Source organism: Cervus canadensis, chromosome 11 (genome assembly GCF_019320065.1).
Source record: "Cervus canadensis isolate Bull #8, Minnesota chromosome 11, ASM1932006v1, whole genome shotgun sequence".
Classification (NCBI taxonomy): domain Eukaryota; kingdom Metazoa; phylum Chordata; class Mammalia; order Artiodactyla; family Cervidae; genus Cervus; species Cervus canadensis.
The window spans coordinates 51,392,837-51,414,030 of record NC_057396.1 but is presented as its reverse complement, the minus strand read 5'-3'; the positions used below and the strand labels follow the sequence as shown (position 1 = coordinate 51,414,030).

The 21,194-nt window shown below is 38.4% G+C and overlaps 1 protein-coding gene across 1 annotated transcript in view; it reads right to left on the bottom strand.

Annotated features, from left to right (window-relative positions):
- The window catches only part of ACER3 (alkaline ceramidase 3), a 152,403-nt gene that overhangs the window by 93,161 nt on the left and 38,048 nt on the right, over positions 1-21,194 (bottom strand). The window contains exon 2 of the mRNA XM_043481536.1: positions 1,914-2,024. Within this exon, the coding sequence (XP_043337471.1) occupies positions 1,914-2,024 (111 nt within the window). The remainder of the gene's footprint in view (positions 1-1,913; positions 2,025-21,194) is intronic.

Here is a 21,194-nt window from a genome sequence, read left to right as displayed (position 1 = left end):
TTGAATTTGTTGTTAATTTCTAGCATGGATGCACTGTGACCAGAGGATGTTGTTTTAATATTTCTACTTAATAGAACTTACTGTTTTTATAAATGTTCTGTGTGTACTTCAAAAGAGGGTATATTCTGTTATCAGGGTGTAAACTTCAGCATAAAACCATAAGATCGAGTTTATCGGTTATGCTCTTTAGGTCTTCCAGGTAATGGTTGATATATTTTGTTCACCCCATTTGTCTTGTACTGAATGTAGCATATTAAAATCTGTTATTCTATTTCACTAGACCATATAATGTCCATACACTATTCTTCAGTCCTTATCCCATCATTGTTTTAATCTTAGATTTATAGTTAAATGTATTAAAAGTTCATTATCAGACATTTTGCCCAAGTCTGCCTAGTTTTCTCCTAGTTGAATGAACATCATTCTCCAGTCAACACAGTCAGTAGAGCTTTCTGTAATGAAGGTGATGTTCTATACCTGCACTGCCCAATGTGGCGACCATAAGCCACATACGGATACTGAGCGCTTGAAACATGGCTAATGTGACAGAGGAACTGAAATTCCCATTTTATTTAACTTTCACTTATTTAAATTTAAACTGCCACATGTGGCTAGCAGCTACTAAATTAAACAGAGCAATACTCATGGATTCATCTGGAAGGAGTCATGTGTGCAGTTTTCAAAGAGTACTTATATGTTTAAAACTGTTTTTCCACAACCTGGATACCTGAAAAACAACTTGGTTAGAATGTAAAATCCTTGGTTTGCACTAAAAATGCAGTTACACTGATGCTTTTCTTTTTTATGTTGCTGACGTCTAGTGCCAGCCTAATTTTCTTGCCCTTATGAGTAATCTGGTCTTTTTCCCTAGAGCTGTGAGAATTTTTTTTAATTTTTATTTTTAAAATCCAGTAATTCTACTAGTCTTTTTCTGAGTTGACCATTCCAAGTCAGTTTTACAATACAAAAATGCACCTTTCAAAATCTAGATTCAGGTCTTCCATTTTCAAAAAGTGATCTTTCAAATTAATTTTAAAACTATAGTTTTATATATAAGATCTGTACCATTGTTTTATTTTCCTTTTTCAGGAACTTCAATTACAATCATATTGAATCTTCTTTGCCTGTCTTCCATCTCAATCACTTTTTCTCTGACTCTTTATTTCTTTATCTCATTTTCATTCTCTTTCTGTGTCTCTTTTTCTTTTTCCTTTCTTAAATAGTCTTTATTAAGTACTCAACACATTGTAATTCAGGATTCATTTCTTTCCTAAGTTTAATCAATTTAATTTTATTTCTTTGGGGAGGTGAGGAAGCTATTTCCGTTAATATTCTTTAATTAATTTTTATTGGTGTTTAAAACTAATTTTATTAGTTTTTAAATTTTTATCCATTTTTTGGTTTGAGGCTAATTCAGTTAGGAATATTGTACTGCAGTTTCTTTCTGCTTTATAATTAGTAGTGGGAAAAGAATAACCACGAGCCAAAAGGTATTGATTCTCATTTTCTGTTTTCTTATTACAGTAACTGCATAGATGCAGACTGACTTTGATGGGGTCTATTTTATGGAAAGAGTAAAGGTTTGGGGGGACTTAAAAGATTCCTAGTTTGAGACTGCCCCCTTCTGAATAAAGAAGGTTACATTCCCTTTTCATACACAGGTATATTTGTTATATTATCCTTGTTCTTTTCTGGATGCTTGAAATATCTTGTTTTTTTTTTTTAATTTACTCAAAACAGTTCAAATACTGGCAAGATTTGTGTAATTTAATTCAGAAGTCTCAGAATATGCTCAAGTTGTGTAATAAACAACACAAAATCAAGAAACAATTTTAGGAATGAATAAGAAAAACCAACTGAATACTGTACATTATTTTTTTTTATATCATTTTTAGATGAAGTGTTATACATACCTGTGAGTGCTAAATAGGAAGCAATGTACCGCTTTTCCAGTCCACTTCTAATACTCTGCATCGCACCAAAAATTGGAGGTAAAATCATAATCAGGTTACTCACTGTATTCCCTACAGAAAAAGAAAAAGCACAAGAAGATAATGAGATTAATCAATATTAATTTAAATTAAAAGAAGGTGGCTCAGTGCTACAGATTTCACCTGCCAATGCAGAAGATGCAGGAGACATGGGTTCGGTCCCTGGGTTGGAAAGATCCTCTGGAGAAGGAAATGGCAAGTCACTCCAGTATTCTTGTCTAGAAAATCCCAGGGACAGAGAAGCCTGGTGGGCTACAGTCCGTGGGGTCACAAAGAGTTGGACACCACTGAGTGACTGAGCACACACATATGCACTTAAAGATACACAGTTAGCCTTTAGCGAAAATTAAGTAGGTGACTTCTTAGAAAGATGATGGAAAGATATTTACAAGGTGCTAAAGGACAGTAATTTTCTCCTCAACAAAAATTTCTTACAGAAATTGAAGCAAAATAAAGATACCTTCAGACAAATGAAACTAAGAATTTTCAACCAGAACATTTACTAGAGGAAATAAATTCTCAAGGTAAAAAGCAAAAGTATCTCAGAATAAACCTCAAAGATAACAGCAAAAATTGAGTTGGAAAAAGCAGCTTATACCAATGCTTCTGAAAGAGCGGTCCATTTTGCCTTTAAAAAAAACATTTTACTTGTTTAGATTTCATCATTCATCTTCATGCAGTTTCTTCAAGGATTTACAGGTACTGTATTCCTTTACTTCCTAAGCGCTTGAGAATATTGTCTTTTGCTTTATACTCAAAAGATAACTTAGTTATAAAATTTTGGTGTCTTTTTTTCAAAAGTTTTTAAGTACTATTATACTGTCTTCCAGACTGAATATTACTATGAAGAACTTTAAAGCTAGTCTGAATTTTTTGTATGTGACTTCCTTTTTTGTCTGTACTCCTGATGAATTCTTTCTTTCTACTTGACTGTGTATTTGAGTACAACTGGGCATCCAGATAAGACAGATTTTACACCTACCCTATCTCTATATACAGCTAAGGAAATACAGTATTAAATTAAAGACATTGCTGACTCAAGTTAGACTGACAATCTAACTGCAGCTGTGGTGCTACTGATATAATTTACAATAACCTCAACACAGGTCATATACCTAGGTACAAATCTAACAAAAGGTGTGCAAGATATAATACTAATAAAACTCCCAGCAGGTTTTTTGGGGACAAATTGATAACCTGATTCTAAACTTGATTCAAGACATCTTCTGTACCAACAAAACTAGAATATTTATACAACTAGATATCAAGGCCTATTAAGAAGAAGATAAAGAAGTAGAACAAATACGATTCCAAGAACAAACTAAAATTTAGCCACTATATTTATGACAAACATGACCCTGAATACAGTATGAAAAGGACAGTGTATTCAATAAAGGTAAATGGATCAACTGGCTATTTAATTTACATGGGGAAAAAAATGAATCTGGACCCCAACCTCACATTTCTTATATAAAAAATAAATTCCAGATGTACTGCAGATCTAAATGTGAAAGGTAGAATAGTATAATTTTAGAAGAAAACATGGGAGAACATCTTCATGACCTTAGAGTGGCAAAGAGTTTTTCAATAGGACACAAAAACAATTAACCACAAAAGCAAAAAGATTAAACAGAAGCTAAGACTTTAAACCAAGAAGAATAAAAGGTTGCTTTTAAAAAGATAATTTAAAGAATAATAGATATGAAATGACTTTGTAAATAAGAGGATAAATACATACTAGCTAATTTAAATTTACTGAACAAAAAGAATGTACAAAAACTTATCACAGACTGAAAATTTTGGGTTAAAAATGCTATTAGTCTGGGTCCAATCAGGAGAGACAAGCCACAGTTATTTGAACAGGGAAAGTTTACTATAAAGAATCATTAACTATAAGAGGGAACTGTAGTAATGAGAGATTGGCTGTGCTGTACTAAGTCACTTCAGTCATCTGACTCTTTGCAACTCTATGGAATGTAGCCCACCAGGCTCCTCTGTCCATGGGATTCTCCAGGCAAGAATATTGTAGTGGGTTGCCATGCCCTTCTCCAGGGGATCTTCCTGACCCAGAGATTGAACCTGTGTCTCCTGCATTAGCAAGTGGGTTCTTTACCACTAGTGCCACCTGGGAAGCCCAAAAGATTGGCTCAGTTCATTTCAGTCACTCAGTCGTGTCCAGCTCTTTGCGATCCCATGGACTGCAGCATGCCAGGCTTCCCTGTCCATCAGCAACTCCCAGAGTGTTCTCAAACTCATGTCCATCGAGTCAGCGATGCCATCCAACCATCTCATCCTCTATTGTTCCCTTTTCCTCCTGCCTTCAATCTTTTCCAGCATCAGGGTCTTCCCTAATGAGTCAGCTCTTTGCATCAGGTGGCCAAAGGTTCAGCTTCAGCATCAATCCTTCCAGTGAATATTCAGGATTGATTTTCTTTAGGATTGACTGGTTTGATCTCCTTGCAGTCCAAGGGATGCTTAAGAATCGTCTCCAACACCACAGTTCAAAAGCATCAATTCTTCAACACTCAGCTTTCTTTATGGTCCAACTCTCACATCCATATATGACTACAGGAAAAACCATAGCTTTGCCTAGACGGACCGTGATCAGCAAAGTAATGTCTCTGCTTTTTAATATGTTGTCTAGGTTGGTCATAGCTTTTCTTCCAAGGAGCAACCATCTTTTAATTTCATGGCTGCACTCATCAACTGCAGTGATTTTGGAGCTCCAAAATAATAAAGTCTGTCACTGTTTCCACTGTTTACTCATTTATTCGGCACAAAGTGATGGGACCAGATGCTGTGATCTGTGCTTTTTGAATGTTTAGTTTTAAGTCAGCCTTTTCACTCTCTGCTTTCACTTTCATCAAGAAACTCTTCAGTTCCTCTTCACTTTCTGCCATAAGGGCAGTGTCATCTCCGTATCTGAGGTTATTGATATTTCTCCCGGCAATCTTGATCCCAGCTTGTGCTTCATCCAGCCCAGGATTTTGCATGATGCACTCTACATGTAAGTTAACAGGGTGACAATATACAGCCTTGACATACTCTTTTCCCAGTTTGGAACCAGTTTGTTGTTCCATGTCTAGTTCTGCTGCTTCTTGACGTGCAATACAGGTTTCTCAGGAGGCAGGTGAGGTGGTCTGGTATTCCCATCTCTTGAAGAATTTTTCACAGTTTGTTGTGATCCACACAGTCAAAGGCTTTACTGTAGCCGATAAAGCAGAAGTAGATGTTTTTCTGGAACTCTCTTGTTTTTTCAATGATTCAGTGGATGTTAGCAGTTTGACCTCTGGTTCCTCTGCCTTTTCTAAATCTAGTTTGAACATCTGGAGGTTCTTGGTTAACGTCCTGTTGAAGCCTAGTTTGGAGAATTTTGAGCATTACTTTGCTAGCATGTGAGATGAGTACAACTGTGCAGTAGTTTGAGCATTCTTTGGCATTGCCTTTCTTAGGGATTGGAATAAAAACTGACCTTTTCCAGTCCTGTGGCCACTGCTGAGTTTTCCAAATTTGTTGGCGTATTGAGTGCAGCACTTTCACAGCATCATCTTTTAGGATCTGAAATAGCTCAACTGGAATTCCATCACCTCCACTAGCTTTGTTCATAGTGATGCTTTCTAAGGCCCACTTTACTTCACACTCCAGGATGTCTGGCTCTAGGTGAGTGATTACACCATTGTAGTTATCTAGGTCATTAAGATCTTTTTTTGTATAGTTCTTTGTATATTCTTGCCACCTCTACTTAATATCTTCTGCTTCAGTTAGGTCCATACCATTTCTGTCCTTTATCATGCCTATCTTTGTTCCCTTGGTATCTCTAATGATCTTGAAGAGATCTCTAGTCTTCCCCATTCTATTGTTTCCCTCTATTTCTTTGCACTGATCACTTAGGAAGGCTTTCTTATCTCTCCGCACTATTCTTCAAATGGATATATCTTTCTTTTTCTCCTCTGTCTTTCATTTCTCTTCTTTTCTCAGCTATTTGTAAGGCCTCCTCAGAAAACCATTTTGCCTTTTTGCATATCTTCTTCTTGGGGATGGCTCTGATCACCACCTCCTAAACAATGTTAGGAACCTCTATCCATAGTTCTTCAGGCACTTTGTCTATCAGGTCTAATCCCTTGAATCTATTTGTCACTTCTACTGTATAATAGAAAGGGATTTGATTTAGGTCATACCTAAATGGTCTAGTGGTTTTCCCTACTTTCCTCAATTTAAGTCTGAATTTTGCATAGGAACCTGGAATGTTAGGGCCATGAATCAAGGTAAATTGGAAGTTGTCAAACAGGAGATGGCAACAGTGACTATCAAACACCCTTAGGAACTTGTCCTTAATCTGCCCTCTAGGATGCCAAGGAAAAGTGATCACCTGGAGTGGGAAGCTAATGGCCACTGGTGCTGCTGACTGCAGTAGTGAATGAGCTGGCAATGGAGAAGCCACGTAAGCTTTAGGATCTGGGCACTGTGTGGGACAGAAGCTGGATGAACACTTACAGTGCAAGGGTCAGGCACTTAAGAAGCCACCAAGCCAGCACACCAGAACCAGGAAGGGAAAATCTTCCTCTTGCAATGTCTCTCCAGCGCCCTCTACTGACAAAATTTAACATCTGGCAAAGGAAACAAATTTAAAGCGCACAGGTCCATTTTCACAGAACACGCAATGAATGATGAATTTAGATCTAAGAGATAATATAATGATAACTACTATTGATAAAAATTATAAAACTATGTTTTTACCAAAACATATGTTTATTATTGCTGGGCCAAACTATGCTTGGTGATGGTTCCCCAAGCACCAAAGTAAGAGAGTTTTAAGATAGTAAGGCAATGAATTTTTTTTTCATATTTTCTACAATGTGGTTATCCTGCTTTTATAATTTAAAATTAAGATATCAATAAAATAAATAAATGATAGAAAATAAAGGCTAAATTTCTTCTACTAAGAGTTTAATTGAGCTTGAGGTGCTTCCAGAAAATTCAATTAAAACAGGGTTTTTTCCCCCCAGAAATAAAACTAGAGATTCATTCATATACCACACAATAGTGTACTAAAACATTAAAGTAAGAAAAACCTTTTTTTTCTAGAGGGAATCCTGTTTGGATACGGACAAAAGGGATTTTTTAAACTCTAAAAACTGTGGTATTTTTATACTCTGAAATACAGTATCTATGAATTCTCCTCTCAATACAAATTATGGGTGAGGCTGACAACATTTCAGTAATTTCAAAATTTATTAATCAGTAAAGTCATCTTTTAGCAAATGATAAGAAAACTCAAATATCAAAAGTATAAGAAAGAAGGTCAGGGGAAACAGGCAATGTGCAAAAGAGTTAAGTTTGAAATAACACTGAATGAAGATGCAGTAGCTTCAGCATGACAGTAGGTGGAGCCAGCGTGCTCAGCAGTCTTAAAAAGGCTCCCAAATTGAGCAAAATACATGAGTCCTGGGGCAAAGGAGTAGACAATGTAGAGCTCAGCTGTATTTACAATTGTATAACCACCACCCAGAGTTACGGGTAAAAAAATAGAACCATTAAAACCTGGTGAAGCTGAAAAAGTGATCTATACTGCTTCACTGCCATGCCGAGGAGCCCTCCTGAGCAGTCAGCAAATGAGCTAGATGAAAGCAGTTACCGGTTTGAGCCGAAAGCAACCCGATACTTTCCTCAAAGCAAGTTCATTTTGTCAAATATTTTACTGCCTATCCAAGTGTTCAAATAATGTTAAAGACTCTCAGAGCTTCAGAGTCTTTGGAGCTGGAAAAAGGGAGATCAACTCATTTAATCTCAATTATAGAAGGCAACATTCTCTTCATACCTACTACCACTTTCTGTGTGAACTTGGCAATTTATGCTTAAGTCTTAGTTTCTTGACCTATAAAACACAGGAAAATACTATTTAAATAATTAAAATTATAAAAATAAATACAACCAAATAACACATTATAAAGATTATTTCTGATACGAGAAAGATCCATGAACATTATACAGGAACTTCCACAATCTTGCTGTGCTAAAAATTAAGTGCTGCCTGGGAATTGTCTTAGTACTTAAATAAGCTCAAGAACAGTGGTCACAAGGGAGAAAGTCTGTCTTCCAATCCAGACCAATAACAAGGAGAGCCGAGTATTCTGATTCACCAAGTTTAAAATATACATGTGTGTGTGTGTGTGTGTGTATGTTACAGGGGCTCCTTAGCAGCTATTTTTTTAAAGTCTTTGCTAAATTTGTTACAGTACTGCTTCTGTTCTATGTTTTAGTTTTTTGGCCACAAGGTATGTGGTATCTTAGCTCCCTGACCAGGGATCAAACCTGTACCTCCTGCATCGGAAGGCGAAGTCTTAACCACTGGAACACCAGGGAAGTCCCTTCTTAGCAGCTTTTAATTAAGACAGATATCAGAATAAAAACAAAAAACCAATACAGGTCTGTCTTACTTTAAAAAGTGATAAACACAAAGCAAGCTCAATTTGACAAATATTCATTAAGAATTTTTTATGGGCAAAGCACTGAGTCAGGAAATAGGAAGAAAGGTTTGCAACCCTGGTTCCTGTCCTGAGAAAGTGTATATATATATATATATATACACACACACACACACACAATTTAGTAGGAAAGACAAACAGATAAGCAGCTAGTAATGGAGAATGGCAGGATGAAAGGGCACAAACAGTATACAGAGGGATCCCAAGAAGGGCTTCAGTAAGGAGGTAGCACTTGACCTGTCTTGAAAGAAGGAAAGGTACGTATTTATCATTATCAATACAAGAGCACCTTATTTTCTCTGCAGTACATACAGTAGCTTCAAAACATTACTTAGTTTATGAAAACTTTTTTCACATTATTTTTTAAAAACATCTCAGTTACACTTTCACTTTATTGCATTTAAGTTATAACAAAAATATTTTAAAATTACATATTATAAAAATGGAAATAATCACATTAAATTCAAGAAGAAGTACATTTTAGATTTGGGAAGAAAGGCCAAAAACATAGTGGTAAAGACATGAGAGAAGAACTGGGGAGCTCCTATCAATTATAGCTCAGGTAAACTCTTGCCTAACAAGACAGCGGTTATAGGGTGGGAAAGTGCGGGGAGCCGGCCTGACTGCTCAGGCCCCTTCTCGGCCCTGAGAGAGATCAAGAGGTCCCTCTCTGTCCCGCCACCCCTGATTTGTTAAAGTGCAAATTGGCCTTTCTCACCTCCCTCAAGGAAATCGCTGCAGCCACCATTTGCCCATTTTCCTGACTCTGATAAGATTATCGGGCTCCTGTGAATGGCTTATGTCTAGGTAGTCTTTACCTGATTGTAAGACGCTGGTGCCATGCTCTGCTGGAGTTAAGATAAAACTCCTAAAACTAGTATCTGCAGTTCTGCACGTATACAAGTCTTTGATCTAAAATTTGGTGAATCCTGTTAGTATATATATGTATGTTACCCCTCAATAAAGTCGTCGGAATCAGTCACAAGCTGACTCTGTCCCTCTCAACCCCATCTTTCCTAGTCTTTTATTTCTCAGGTGCTCTGGTGATTGCGTCCTCGACCTGTTCATCTAGCCGGCAGGCCCGGCAAGTGGCGCCAGAACGAGGGACGTGGGCGGACCCCAGAGCACAGCCACCCAAAAATATTGAAAGTGATCCCGGGAGAAAGCCTCACCTATTCAGGTATCGTTGGAAAACTGTGGGTGGAGAGGGTATAGTTGAGAGTAAAAATTATGGGGCAAAGTAATAGTAGGCAGTTCTTTGTTTCTATGTTAAAAACTATGCTAAAAGCTAGAGGAATTTCTGTGTCTAAACAGAAATTAGAAAGATTTCTTGTCTTTGTGGAGGAAACTTGTCCTTGGTTCCCAGAGGAAGGAACTATTAGCCTTGAAACTTGGGTAAAGGTGGGAGAACAAATTCAAACAGTTTATACCCTCTGTGGACCAGACAAAGTTCCTCTTGATGTTTATTCTCTATGGACTCTAATAAGATATTGTTTAAACCCAGAACACGAGAGTAGGAAATTTGAAACAGCCTTGAAATTTATAACACCCAAGTGTTCAGGTGCCCCCCAACGGGTAGCGGAGCACATATATGACTCCCCAGTTGTTTCAGGTTCCAGAAAAAATGATAATGAGACTACTGCTCTCGAACAAGACTCAGATTCGGAACTTTCTCCTGATGAGGAAGACGATTTAAAAGAGCAGGCTTTTGAGCATGACAAAGAAGGATGGGATGCCTTTATAATAACTCAACAAAAGAATAAAGACCAAGGCTCCCCTTTTTCTGAACTTAGAGAGATGCTAACATCCATATCTCAGAGAATGGAACAACTAGACTTATCGCCCATAAATACAACTAAGCCGTTGCATTCTAAAACGCCATCTGTTATAGCCGGTTTAGATCCTGACCCGCTGCCGCCGCCCGTCCCACTCCCTCCCCCTTCTCTCGCAGAAGCGCCTTTGATTCCAACAGCGCCAGTATATGTTCCATCTAGCCTAAAAAGGCCAGTACTTTCACCACTACAAATGGCTGTGAAAACAGCCCGAGAACAGGGTGAAAATCTTGAGGGATATTCTATGATTTTCCCTGTTTTTCAAGATGCTAATCATCGGAGGTATCATGAGCCTCTGCCTTTTAAACAACTGAAACAAGCTTGCGCTCAATACGGGCCTACTGCGCCGTTTACTCTAGCCATAATTGAAAGTCTTTCATCTCAATACTTGCCTCCTAATGATTGGAAGGCTGTTGCGCGAGCCTGTCTCTCAGGAGGTGATTATCTCTTGTGGCGCTCAAAATACGGCGAGGTCTGTAACATCATTGAAGACCGTAACCGCCGTAATGGGCTGCAGGTTACTTTTGACATGCTAATGGAGGAAGGACAATTTCGAAACCTTAATCAACAACTGACCCTTCCTCCCCTAGAATACTAAACGATGAGGGGTGAGCTGCTCTGGCCCTAGTTGAAAAGGCCCTCTCTCAACATTTTGCTACCTACTGTGATTTTTCTCAACCGTGGGGACTATATGTGTTTCCCTCTAAACATTCCCCGACGGCAGTGTTATGTCAAAATGCTCCCTTACAGTGGATCCATTTACCTGTATCGCCTTCAAAAGTTCTTACTCCTTTTTTTTGATTCCATTAGCCTCCTCGTTGCCAAAGGAAGGCGTCTTTCCAGAGAAATGTTGGGAGCCGATCCTGCTTACATTTATGTGCCCTATACCAAAGAACAGCAGGAATGGCTTTTTCAGTTTAATGACTCGTGGGCTTTGGCCTTTTCCTCCTTTACAGGTCAAATTATTAATCATTTACCTTCTGATAAACTTTTGCATTTTGCCAGCCAGCATTCATTTATTTTTCCAAAGAATGTTTCTAATGTTCCTATTCAAGATGCTCTTACGATCTTTACTGATGGATCCTCCAATGGAACTGCTGCCTTTGTGGTTAATGATACCCCTTTCTCCTGGCAGACGAACTATACATCGGCTCAAGAAGTAGAACTTTCAGCCATTCATAAAGTATGCTCACGATATTCCTCACAGTCTTTTAATTTGTTTACTGATAGCAAATACATTGCTCATGCTTTGCAATATATAGAAACTGTTCCCTTTATTTCTACTGTGAATTCTAACATTCAACATTTGTTACGTTCGATTCAGTCTCTGCTGCAACAGCGCACCTTACCCTGCTTCTTTGGACATTTACGTGCCCACACTGGGCTTCCTGGACCTCTATCTATGGGAAATCAGATGGCTGATTCTCACACTAGAGTTTTTCTTTCACAGGTGGAAGCAGCACAGCAATCACATGCGCTACATCACCAGAATAGTAATACTCTTCGTTTGCAGTTTCAAATCCCTCGAGAGACTGCATGACAAATTGTTAAATCTTGTTCTGTTTACCCTAAGTTTCTTCCAGTTCCACATCTTGGCGTTAATCCTCGCGGGCTTCTACCGAATCATCTTTGGCAAATGGATGTCACTCATGTCCCTTCCTTTGGTTGTTTAAAGTACGTTCATGTATCTATTGACACCTTTTCAGGATATATTGTGGCATCCTTACAGACTGGTGAAGCCGCAAAACATTCTATCTCACATTGTCTTTATGCTTTTTCCATTTTAGGCACGCCAAAGATTATAAAAACTGATAATGGCCCCGGCTATGTCTCCTCTGCCTTCAAAAATTTTTGTTCCTCTTTTTCTATCACCCTAAAAACAGGCATTCCTTATAATCCACAGGGTCAAGGCATCGTCCCTTCCTTTCAAAGTTTCAATCAAACTTTGAAACTACAGCTTCAAAAAATACAGAGGGGGGAGCTCTACCCCCTTCTGCCCAGAAATTACCTTAATCACGCTTTATATATTTTAAATTTTTTAATTTTAGATAAAGAAGGACATTCAGCCGCGCAGAGATTTTGGGACCCTCAGATTTCCAGCAGAAAGCCGATGGTCTTGTGGAAAGACCCGCTGGATAATAACTGGCATGGCCCAGATCCAGTGTTAATTTGGGGGAGGGGTCAGGTATGTGTTTTTCCACAGGACGCCGAAGCACCGCGCTGGCTCCCGGAAAGGCTGGTACGCCAGACGGAAGAGATCACTGAATCAGCAATTAGGTCGGCTGACTTTACAGCAGAGGAATCTTCTCCCGACAAATCAGCAGATGCATGAGTGTTAATGCGTACTTATATTATGAAAATAGATCTGTTTCTTCTCCTAATGATTTTAATCGATTTGAGGGTGACTACTACCAAGTTTGGGATGAATATTTCTGGATGACCCCTGAAAAAGGACAGCTACTGACCCCTGCTGACATTTGCTGGGAGCAAAAGACTCATGTACCAACATTTGGAGGTCGAGAATTTCCAGGATATCACATGAAACATATGGGACTATTGCCTACCCACAAATGTAAGACTGTAATGGATGTAACGTTTATTGTCAACAAGTCTGTTATATGGCCAGGGACAGATTGGGAAAATAGCCCTGGTATAAGATGGGTAACCCCAAATAACACTCGATGGATTTGTGGATACAACCTTTGGCCCTGGCTCCCTGTAGGATGGGTGGGGAGATGTACCCTAGGGTTTGTGTTTGCCCCTGGGAGAATTCATAAGCAAAAAGTCAACCTGTTAATTTACCTTATGTTAAAGCCCGGTGGTCACGCTCTGTTTTTCATTGGTATGATTATTTAGCCTCAATTTTTGTGCCCTCTTTAGGAGCCACTGATATTATGCTCAGGGTAGAGGCTTTGAACAATTTTACAAAACAAGCTTTGACAGATACTAGAAGAGCTTTAGAGGCTCTTAATGAAGAACAAAAACAGATGAGAAAAGCCGTTCTACAAAATCGTATGGCTCTGGATATTCTAACAGCCTCTCAAGGGGGAACATGTGCCTTAATAAAAATGGAGTGTTGTGTATATATTCCTGATTATTCCTCAAATGTTTCTGATGCTTTAGAAGATATGAAACAACAAGTAGCCGCTATGGATTTTTCTGACTCCAGCATTTGGAGTCAGATATCTGCCTGGTTTCATAGTGGTTGGTGGAAATCTATAATTTTTATCATTATATGCATATTGTTATTGCTGTGTTTTGGCCCTTGCATTTGTCAATGCTTATCTGAGATGATAAATAAAAGATTGCTGATGTTTTCCCGTTTGCAAACGCGGCCATTTCCTTCGAGGGAGATATAATGGCCATTAGTCAAAAGAAAAGGGGGAGATGCAGGGAGCCGGCCTGACTGCTCAGGCCCCTTCTCGGCCCTGAGAGAGATCAAGAGGTCCCTCTCTGTCCCGCCACCCCTGATTTGTTAAAGTGCAAATTGGCCTTTCTCACCTCCCTCAAGGAAATCGCTGCAGCCACCATTTGCCCATTTTCCTGACTCTTGATAAGATTATCGGGCTCCTGTGAATGGCTTATGTCTAGGTAGTCTTTACCTGATTGTAAGACGCTGGTGCCATGCTCTGCTGGAGTTAAGATAAAACTCCTAAAACTAGTATCTGCAGTTCTGCACGTATGCAAGCCTTTGATCTAAAATTTGGTGAATCCTGTTAGTATATATATGTATGTTACCCCTCAATAAAGTCGTCGGAATCAGTCACAAGCTGACTCTGTCCCTCTCAACCCCATCTTTCCTAGTCTTTTATTTCTCAGGTGCTCTGGTGATTGCGTCCTCGACCTGTTCATCTAGCTGGCAGGCCTGGCAGGAAAGAAGAGCAAAAAGAGCACTGGTGGTGGTTCAGTTGGCAAGTTGTGCTCAACTTTTGCGACCCTATGGACTGTCACCCACCATACTCCTCTGTCCATGGGATTTCCCAGACAAAAATACTGGAGGCCGTTGCCATTTCCTTCAGCAGGGGCTCTCCCAACCCAGGGACTGAACCCATGTCCCCAGGATTGCAAGCAGATTCTTTACCACTAAGCCACCGTGAGTGCATGCTAAGTTGCTTCAGTCTCTCTGACTCTTTGTGATGTTACGGACTATAGCCCACCAGGCTGCTCTGTCCATGGGATTCTCCAAGCAAGAATACTGGAGTGGGTTGCCGTGTCCTCCTCCAGGGGAATCTTCCCGGCCTAAGGATCAAAACCTTGTCTCTTACGTCTCTTGTATTGGCAGGTGGGTTCTTTACCATTAGCGACACCTGGGAAGCCCACTAAGCCACAAGGGAAACTCAAAAAGAGCATTACTTGTACATAAGACTGCTTTCAAAAAGGGTCAAAGATGAGAGCTGAACAGTGAGAATTAATAGTTAACAGATAAGCATGGTAGAGAAGAAGAGAGTCAGGAAGACAAGGGAAATAACATAGTCTTAAACTCACTTGAGAAACATTTGATGAAATCAAGATTTTTTATAATCCCTACTTCCTCTCCATTTTGATTAAAAGTTTCTTTGCAGGGCTCAACTCAATAAAGTCAGTTTTGCCTAATCATCCTACTGAAAATGATCATTCTCTTCTTACAGCACTTACTGTTCTAATCTTTCATCTGGCACTTAGCATAGACTGTCTTCCACAGACAGCTCTTTTCACTAAATCAGAATATAGATATTTATGTATTATCTCTTTAAGTTAAATTTCTTAAGAGCAGTTGCCGTACATTTACCCATTCATTCAATAGCAAATACTTACTGAGCATCTACTCTGAAAGGCACTGTAAGGGAATACAAAGGAAAACCAGATAGACTGCCCTCACACAAATCAAACTAGTAACAAATTCACAAAAGAGTAAAGGTACTTAAAACCAAAGTGACATTATTTTAGATGCAATTCAATTATGATATAATGGAGCCATTCTTTACCCTCAAATTAATTTAACATTTATTCTTCACGACTAATTTCACTATAATTTTTCATTTACTTAGAGTTGAAATGCATCTCTTAAAAGTCATGAATGTACAAGTCCTATAAAATGCATTTTATAACTTTAATAAAAATGCAAGCTACTTATTACTATTAAAATCTCACCAAGGACACCCATCCATATTTTATGATTTAAGTTTTTTACAATGGCATAAAAATTTTCCTAAGCTGACTTAAAACATGCAAACAATGTTTTTAAAATAACTTATTCTCATGTATATTAGGCACAAGGGGAAAAAAATGGCTGTTACACTACCTCCAAGTTATTCTGATCAAGACTCAGGGATTTCCTCCACCAAAAATGAGTGATTAGGGTTCTATAACCTTTTTCTTTAAATGCCCTAAAGGAAAGTGATAAAGGCCATATATGATTAGCCCACAGCTAACATCTTACTCAAGGGTGAAAATCTGAAAGCATTTCCTTTAAGATCAAGAACAAGACAAGGATGCCACTCTCACCATTTTTATTCAACATAGTTTTTAAAGTCCGAACCACAACAATCAAGACAAGAAAAGGAAATAAAAAGAATCAAAGTTGAAAAAGAAGAAGAACTGTCACTGTTAGCAAATGACATAATACCCTACACACAATCCTAATGACACCACCAGAAAACTACTGGAATTCATTAATGAATTTGGTAAAGTTGTAGGATACAAAATTAATAAATAGAAATTTGTTGCATTTCTATACACTAACAATGAACTACCAGAAAGTGAAATTAAGAAAACAATCTCATTTACAATCAGATCAAAAAGAATAAAATACCTGGGAATAAATCTAACTAAGGAAGTAAAAGAATTGTACTTGGAAAACGATAAGATATTGATGAAAGAAATTAAAGACAACACAGATGAAAAGATACACCATGCTCATGAGTTGGAAGAATTAATATTGTTAAAGTGACCATTCTACTCAAGGCAATCTACAGATGTAGGGCAACACCCATCAAAATACTAATGGCGTCTGTCACAAAGCTAGAACATATAATTCCAAAATTTGTATGGAAACACAAAAACTCTGAATTGCCAAAACAATCTTCAGAAAGAAGAACAAAGCTGGAACTATCATACTCCCTGATTTAAACTATATTACAAAGCTACAGTAATCAAATCAGCATGATACTAGCACAAAAACAGACACATAGACCAACAGAACAGAACAGAGCCCAGAAATGAATCCCTACTTCTGTGGACAACCAATCTATGACAAGGAGGCAAAGCTATATAATGGGGAAAGACAGCCTCTCAAATGGTGTTGGGGGGAATTGGACAGCTATTAATACATGCAAAACAATCAAACCATATAAAAGATGTGGCAGTTCTCTGGTGGCTGGTGGTTAGGATTCTGGGCTCTCACTTCTGTAGCCCAGGTTCAACCTCTGGGTGGGGAGCTGAGATCCTGGCAAGCCGAATGGTGTGGCCAAAAAAAAAAGACATGAGATACACACAAAGATGCACGCACACACAAACACCCGATGAACTACTTACCACACAGTGATTAAGACTGCAATTTTGACATGTGCAACATGGATGGACTTGGAGGGTATTATGCTAAGTGAAATATGTCAGACGAAGAAAGACAAATACTGTATGATTTCACTTATATGTGGAATCTGAAAACACAAATGAATAAACATAGCTAAATAAAAACAGACTCATAGATAAAAGAACAAACAGTCAGTTGGCAGAAGGAATAAGGATGGGGAGGGGGTAGGGCGTGGATAGGTGAGGGAGATCAAGAGGTCCAAAGTTCCAGTTACAAAATAAACAGGTCACAGGTATGAAATGTACAGTGTGGTGATTATTAAAGCCAGTAATTATTTAATATCTTTGTATGGTAACAAATGGTAACTAGATTTATCATTTTGAAATGTCTAGAAGTAATCAAATCACTATGTTGTTTGTATACTAGGAACTAACACAACATTGTAGATCAATTATACTTTAAGAACAAATTAATAGAAAAGGTACAAACTTCATTATAAGATGACTGTTTTATAATGTGTGTGCTAAGTTGCTTTAGTCATGTCCAACTCTGTGAGAACCTATGGACTTTTGCCCACGAGGCTCCTCTGTCCATGGGATTCTCCAGGCAAGACATACTGGAGTAGGTTGCCCTGCCCAGGGAACCAACCTGAGTCTCTTATGTCTCTTGCATTGGCAGGCAGGTTCTTTACCACTAGCGCAAAATCACATAGGAATGTAATACACATATGATAAATATAATTAGCACTGCTGTATGTTATATATGCTGTTAAGAGAGTATATCCAAGCCGCTTTCCAGAATGACTGGAACAAGTATTCTCCTATTAGCAGTATGTAAGGGTGAATGGTCACAGTATAAAACCCTAAAACTAAACAATACAATCTCTTATATAAGAGATGAAAAATTATATATCATTTTATTTCTTTGGATTATTGAACTATTTTTGTCCATAGATTTTTCATTTTGTTTATTAATAATATATTTTATGAAAAGTTTATTCAGCCCACTTAACAACCTTAAGGCTTAATCTCCTCATATGTACATTAGGCATAATACCTATCATTATGATAAAATGCTGAGTTGGTACACAACAAATGTTACCTCTTCTCCTAAGATTTTATTCTATAATAAGATATAACAGTTTTATTCTAATAATGTGAAAGAATTTAGAAAAATATACACCTATAATCATTTCTTAGAAAAAAACAGTAATAGATTCATTGGAATCTATATATAATCTTTAAAAATAGGAATAAGAAATGGTTATTCTAATATTTATTGTGAAAATTATAGTTGGTATACCATGGTTAAAGGCTTCCCTGATCATGCATGGTAAAGAATCTGCCTGCCAATGCAGAGACACAAGAGACCCGGGTTCAATCCCTGGGTCAGAAGATCCCCTGGAAAAGGAAATGGCAAACCCACTCCAGTCCTCCTGCCTGGGAAATCCCATGGACAGAGGAGCCTGGCAGGCTACAGTCCATGAGGTTACAAAAGAGTCGGACATGACTTTGTGACTAAACAACAACAGTATCATGATAAGCAACAATAATTTCATAAATCTGGACACTGTTGGCTTATTTTCTTCGAAAATAGTCTTGTAAATCTGAACAGTTAAAAACAAAGAAAGAAAAAAAAATGAAAGCACTCAAAGTCACCATATGAGATTGTTATCCTTGTTGCCAACAATATGAAAGAGGTAACCACAGAAACAGATATAATCATACCAGCAGCAAGTCCACTCACAGCAAGTTAGATAAATATCACAGGTTTCACAATAGATTCATTTGAAATCATATCTGGTGAGTTGTAGTTTACAGAAGACTTTCAAATGCAGAAGCAATCACTGGGTAACAACACAAAAATTGCTAGACAGCAAGTAGTGGTATTTCTTATAAGAACTGGTTCCTGGCCCAATCTATATCATAAAAAACATTATTATTGATCCACTCCTTCTCTAGGAATAGGTGAAGAAAAGAGGGAGTCATGCTACACAACATAAACTTTAATTTCAGAAACTTTAAAATGCAGAAAAAAGAATAAGGGCACCAACACATCTGCCTACAGCTGATCACTGCTTATATTTTGTCTTGTCTGCCTCAAGGTTTTTATTTTAATAAAGGGAATAAACTATTAATATTACAGATAAAGTCAAAGTCATCGATCTCTCCAGTTCAATTTCCCTTTACAGACTTCCGGAGGTAATGGCTGGTGTTAATTTGATATGCATTATTGAAATTCATTAAAAAGTTATTTTACATATATGTCCATAAACATAGTTTAAGCTTTGTGTTTTTGATATTTACCTAAATAGAATAACTCTGTATGTATCATTCCACCAATAGTTTTTGTTTTGCTTTATATAGTTTTTAGTTAGCTATTTTTGGCTATGCTGGGTCTTGGCTGCTCCCCGGGCTTTACCCAGTTGTGGCAGCAGAGGCTACTCTCCAGGTGCCGCGGGTGGGCTTCTCACTGCAGTGCTGCTCGCGAGGCAGAGCCCGGGCTCCAGGGCACAGGCTCAGTGGCCGTGGCGCACGGGCTCATTGCTGTGCTGTGTGTGGGATCTTCCTGGATCAGAGATCAAACCAGTGTCTCCTGCATTGGCAGCAGATTTTTTACTACTCAAGCAACAGGGAAGCCCCCCACCAACAGTTTTTATTAAAAAAAAATTATAACTGAGAGATCCACTAGACAGTTTGAAGGATGCTCTAGTTCATTTCTTTAAATTACTGTACAGTATGCTATTATAGGAATATACTAAATTTTACATATCTATTCTCATTTTAATGGACATTCTAGGCTGTTTCCTATATTTTTCTATTAAACAGTGTTTCAGTGAAATCCTTATTTATGTACATGTACACAGGTGTTTGCTGTATACATGCTTCATATATATAAGAGAGTCTTTCTAGTCGGGGTAGAAGGAAAGGAAAAGATGAAGGGGTGGAGAAGCATCCTAGCTATCACAGAAAGCAGAAGGACAATGGACAAAGAATGGGAATGCTCACTGGAGTAGAGTTCCCTTACATCCATACTCACTACCACTGCCAGATTCAGGCTCTTACCTTGACTTGTATGATAAAAAGTATAGTAAGTGAAAAGTTAAAGAACAATGCATGCTGAGAGTATTATTTCACAAGCAGTAAGTCAATAGATAATGTTTCACTTTTGATAGAGAAATGCAGGTTCAATATTTTTTTTAATTTAAAGGTAAGCAGAAGTTAAAGCATCTGCCTGCAATGCAGGAGACCTGGGTTCGATCCCTGGGTCGGGAAGATCCCCTGGAGAAGGAAATGGCAACCCACTCCAGTATTCTTGCCTGGAGAATCCCATGGACGGAGGAGCCTGGTGGGCTACAGTGCACGGGGTTGCAAAGAGTCGGACACGACTGAGAGACTTCACTTTCACGTTCACTTTCCTATAGAATGGAAAAAGTGTATCTTCTAAATTACTTTTTAAAGACATGTAAGTGTCCAGCTATGGTTTTTCCAGTAGTCATGCACAGATGTGAGAGTTAGACCATAACGGCGGCTGAGTGTCGAAGAACTGATGCTTTCTAACTGTGGTGCTGAAGACTCTTGAGAGTCCCTTGGACTGCAAGCACATCAAACCAGTCAATCCTAAAGGAAATCAATCCTGTATATTCACTGAAAGGACTGATGCTGAAGCTAAAGCTCCAATACTTCAGCCACCTGATGTGAAGAGCCAACTCATCAGAAAAGACCCTGATGCTGGGAAAGACTGAAGGCAGAAGGAATAGGGGATGACAAAGGATGAGATGGTTGGATGGCATCACTGACTCAATGGACACAAGTTTGAGCAAACTCCAGGAGACAGTGAAGGACAGGGAAGCCTGCTGTGCTGCAGTCCACGGGGTCACAAAGAGTCAAACACAACTGAGCGAAGACAACAAGCGTTCAATAAATTTGTTAAGTGAGAAAATCACATCAAAAATATTACATCATATATATTCACATTTTTATTTAAAACATATGCATGTGCACATATATATACACACAGAGAAATAGAAGAGTCTGGAGAATATATAACAAATAATTAACTGGTCTTAAGAAATTTTCTATAAGGCCACAGGTATGGGATGAGGGTGAGGTGGAAAAGCAGTAGGAGCTAGTACCATGGAATGTAAGCCACCTGGTTCTGCAGTGAAATTGTGCATCATGGACCTGCTTGAGTAAGGTCTCATTTTTACCGATTTCTTTTTTTTTTAATTAATTCATCTGGCTGTGCCTGGTCTTAGTTATGGCATGCAGAAACTTTAGATGCAGCATGTGGGCTCTTAGTTGCAGCAGAATTTATCAGTTCCCTGATCAGCAATTAAACCCAGGCCCACTGCATTGGCAGCAGGGATTCTTAA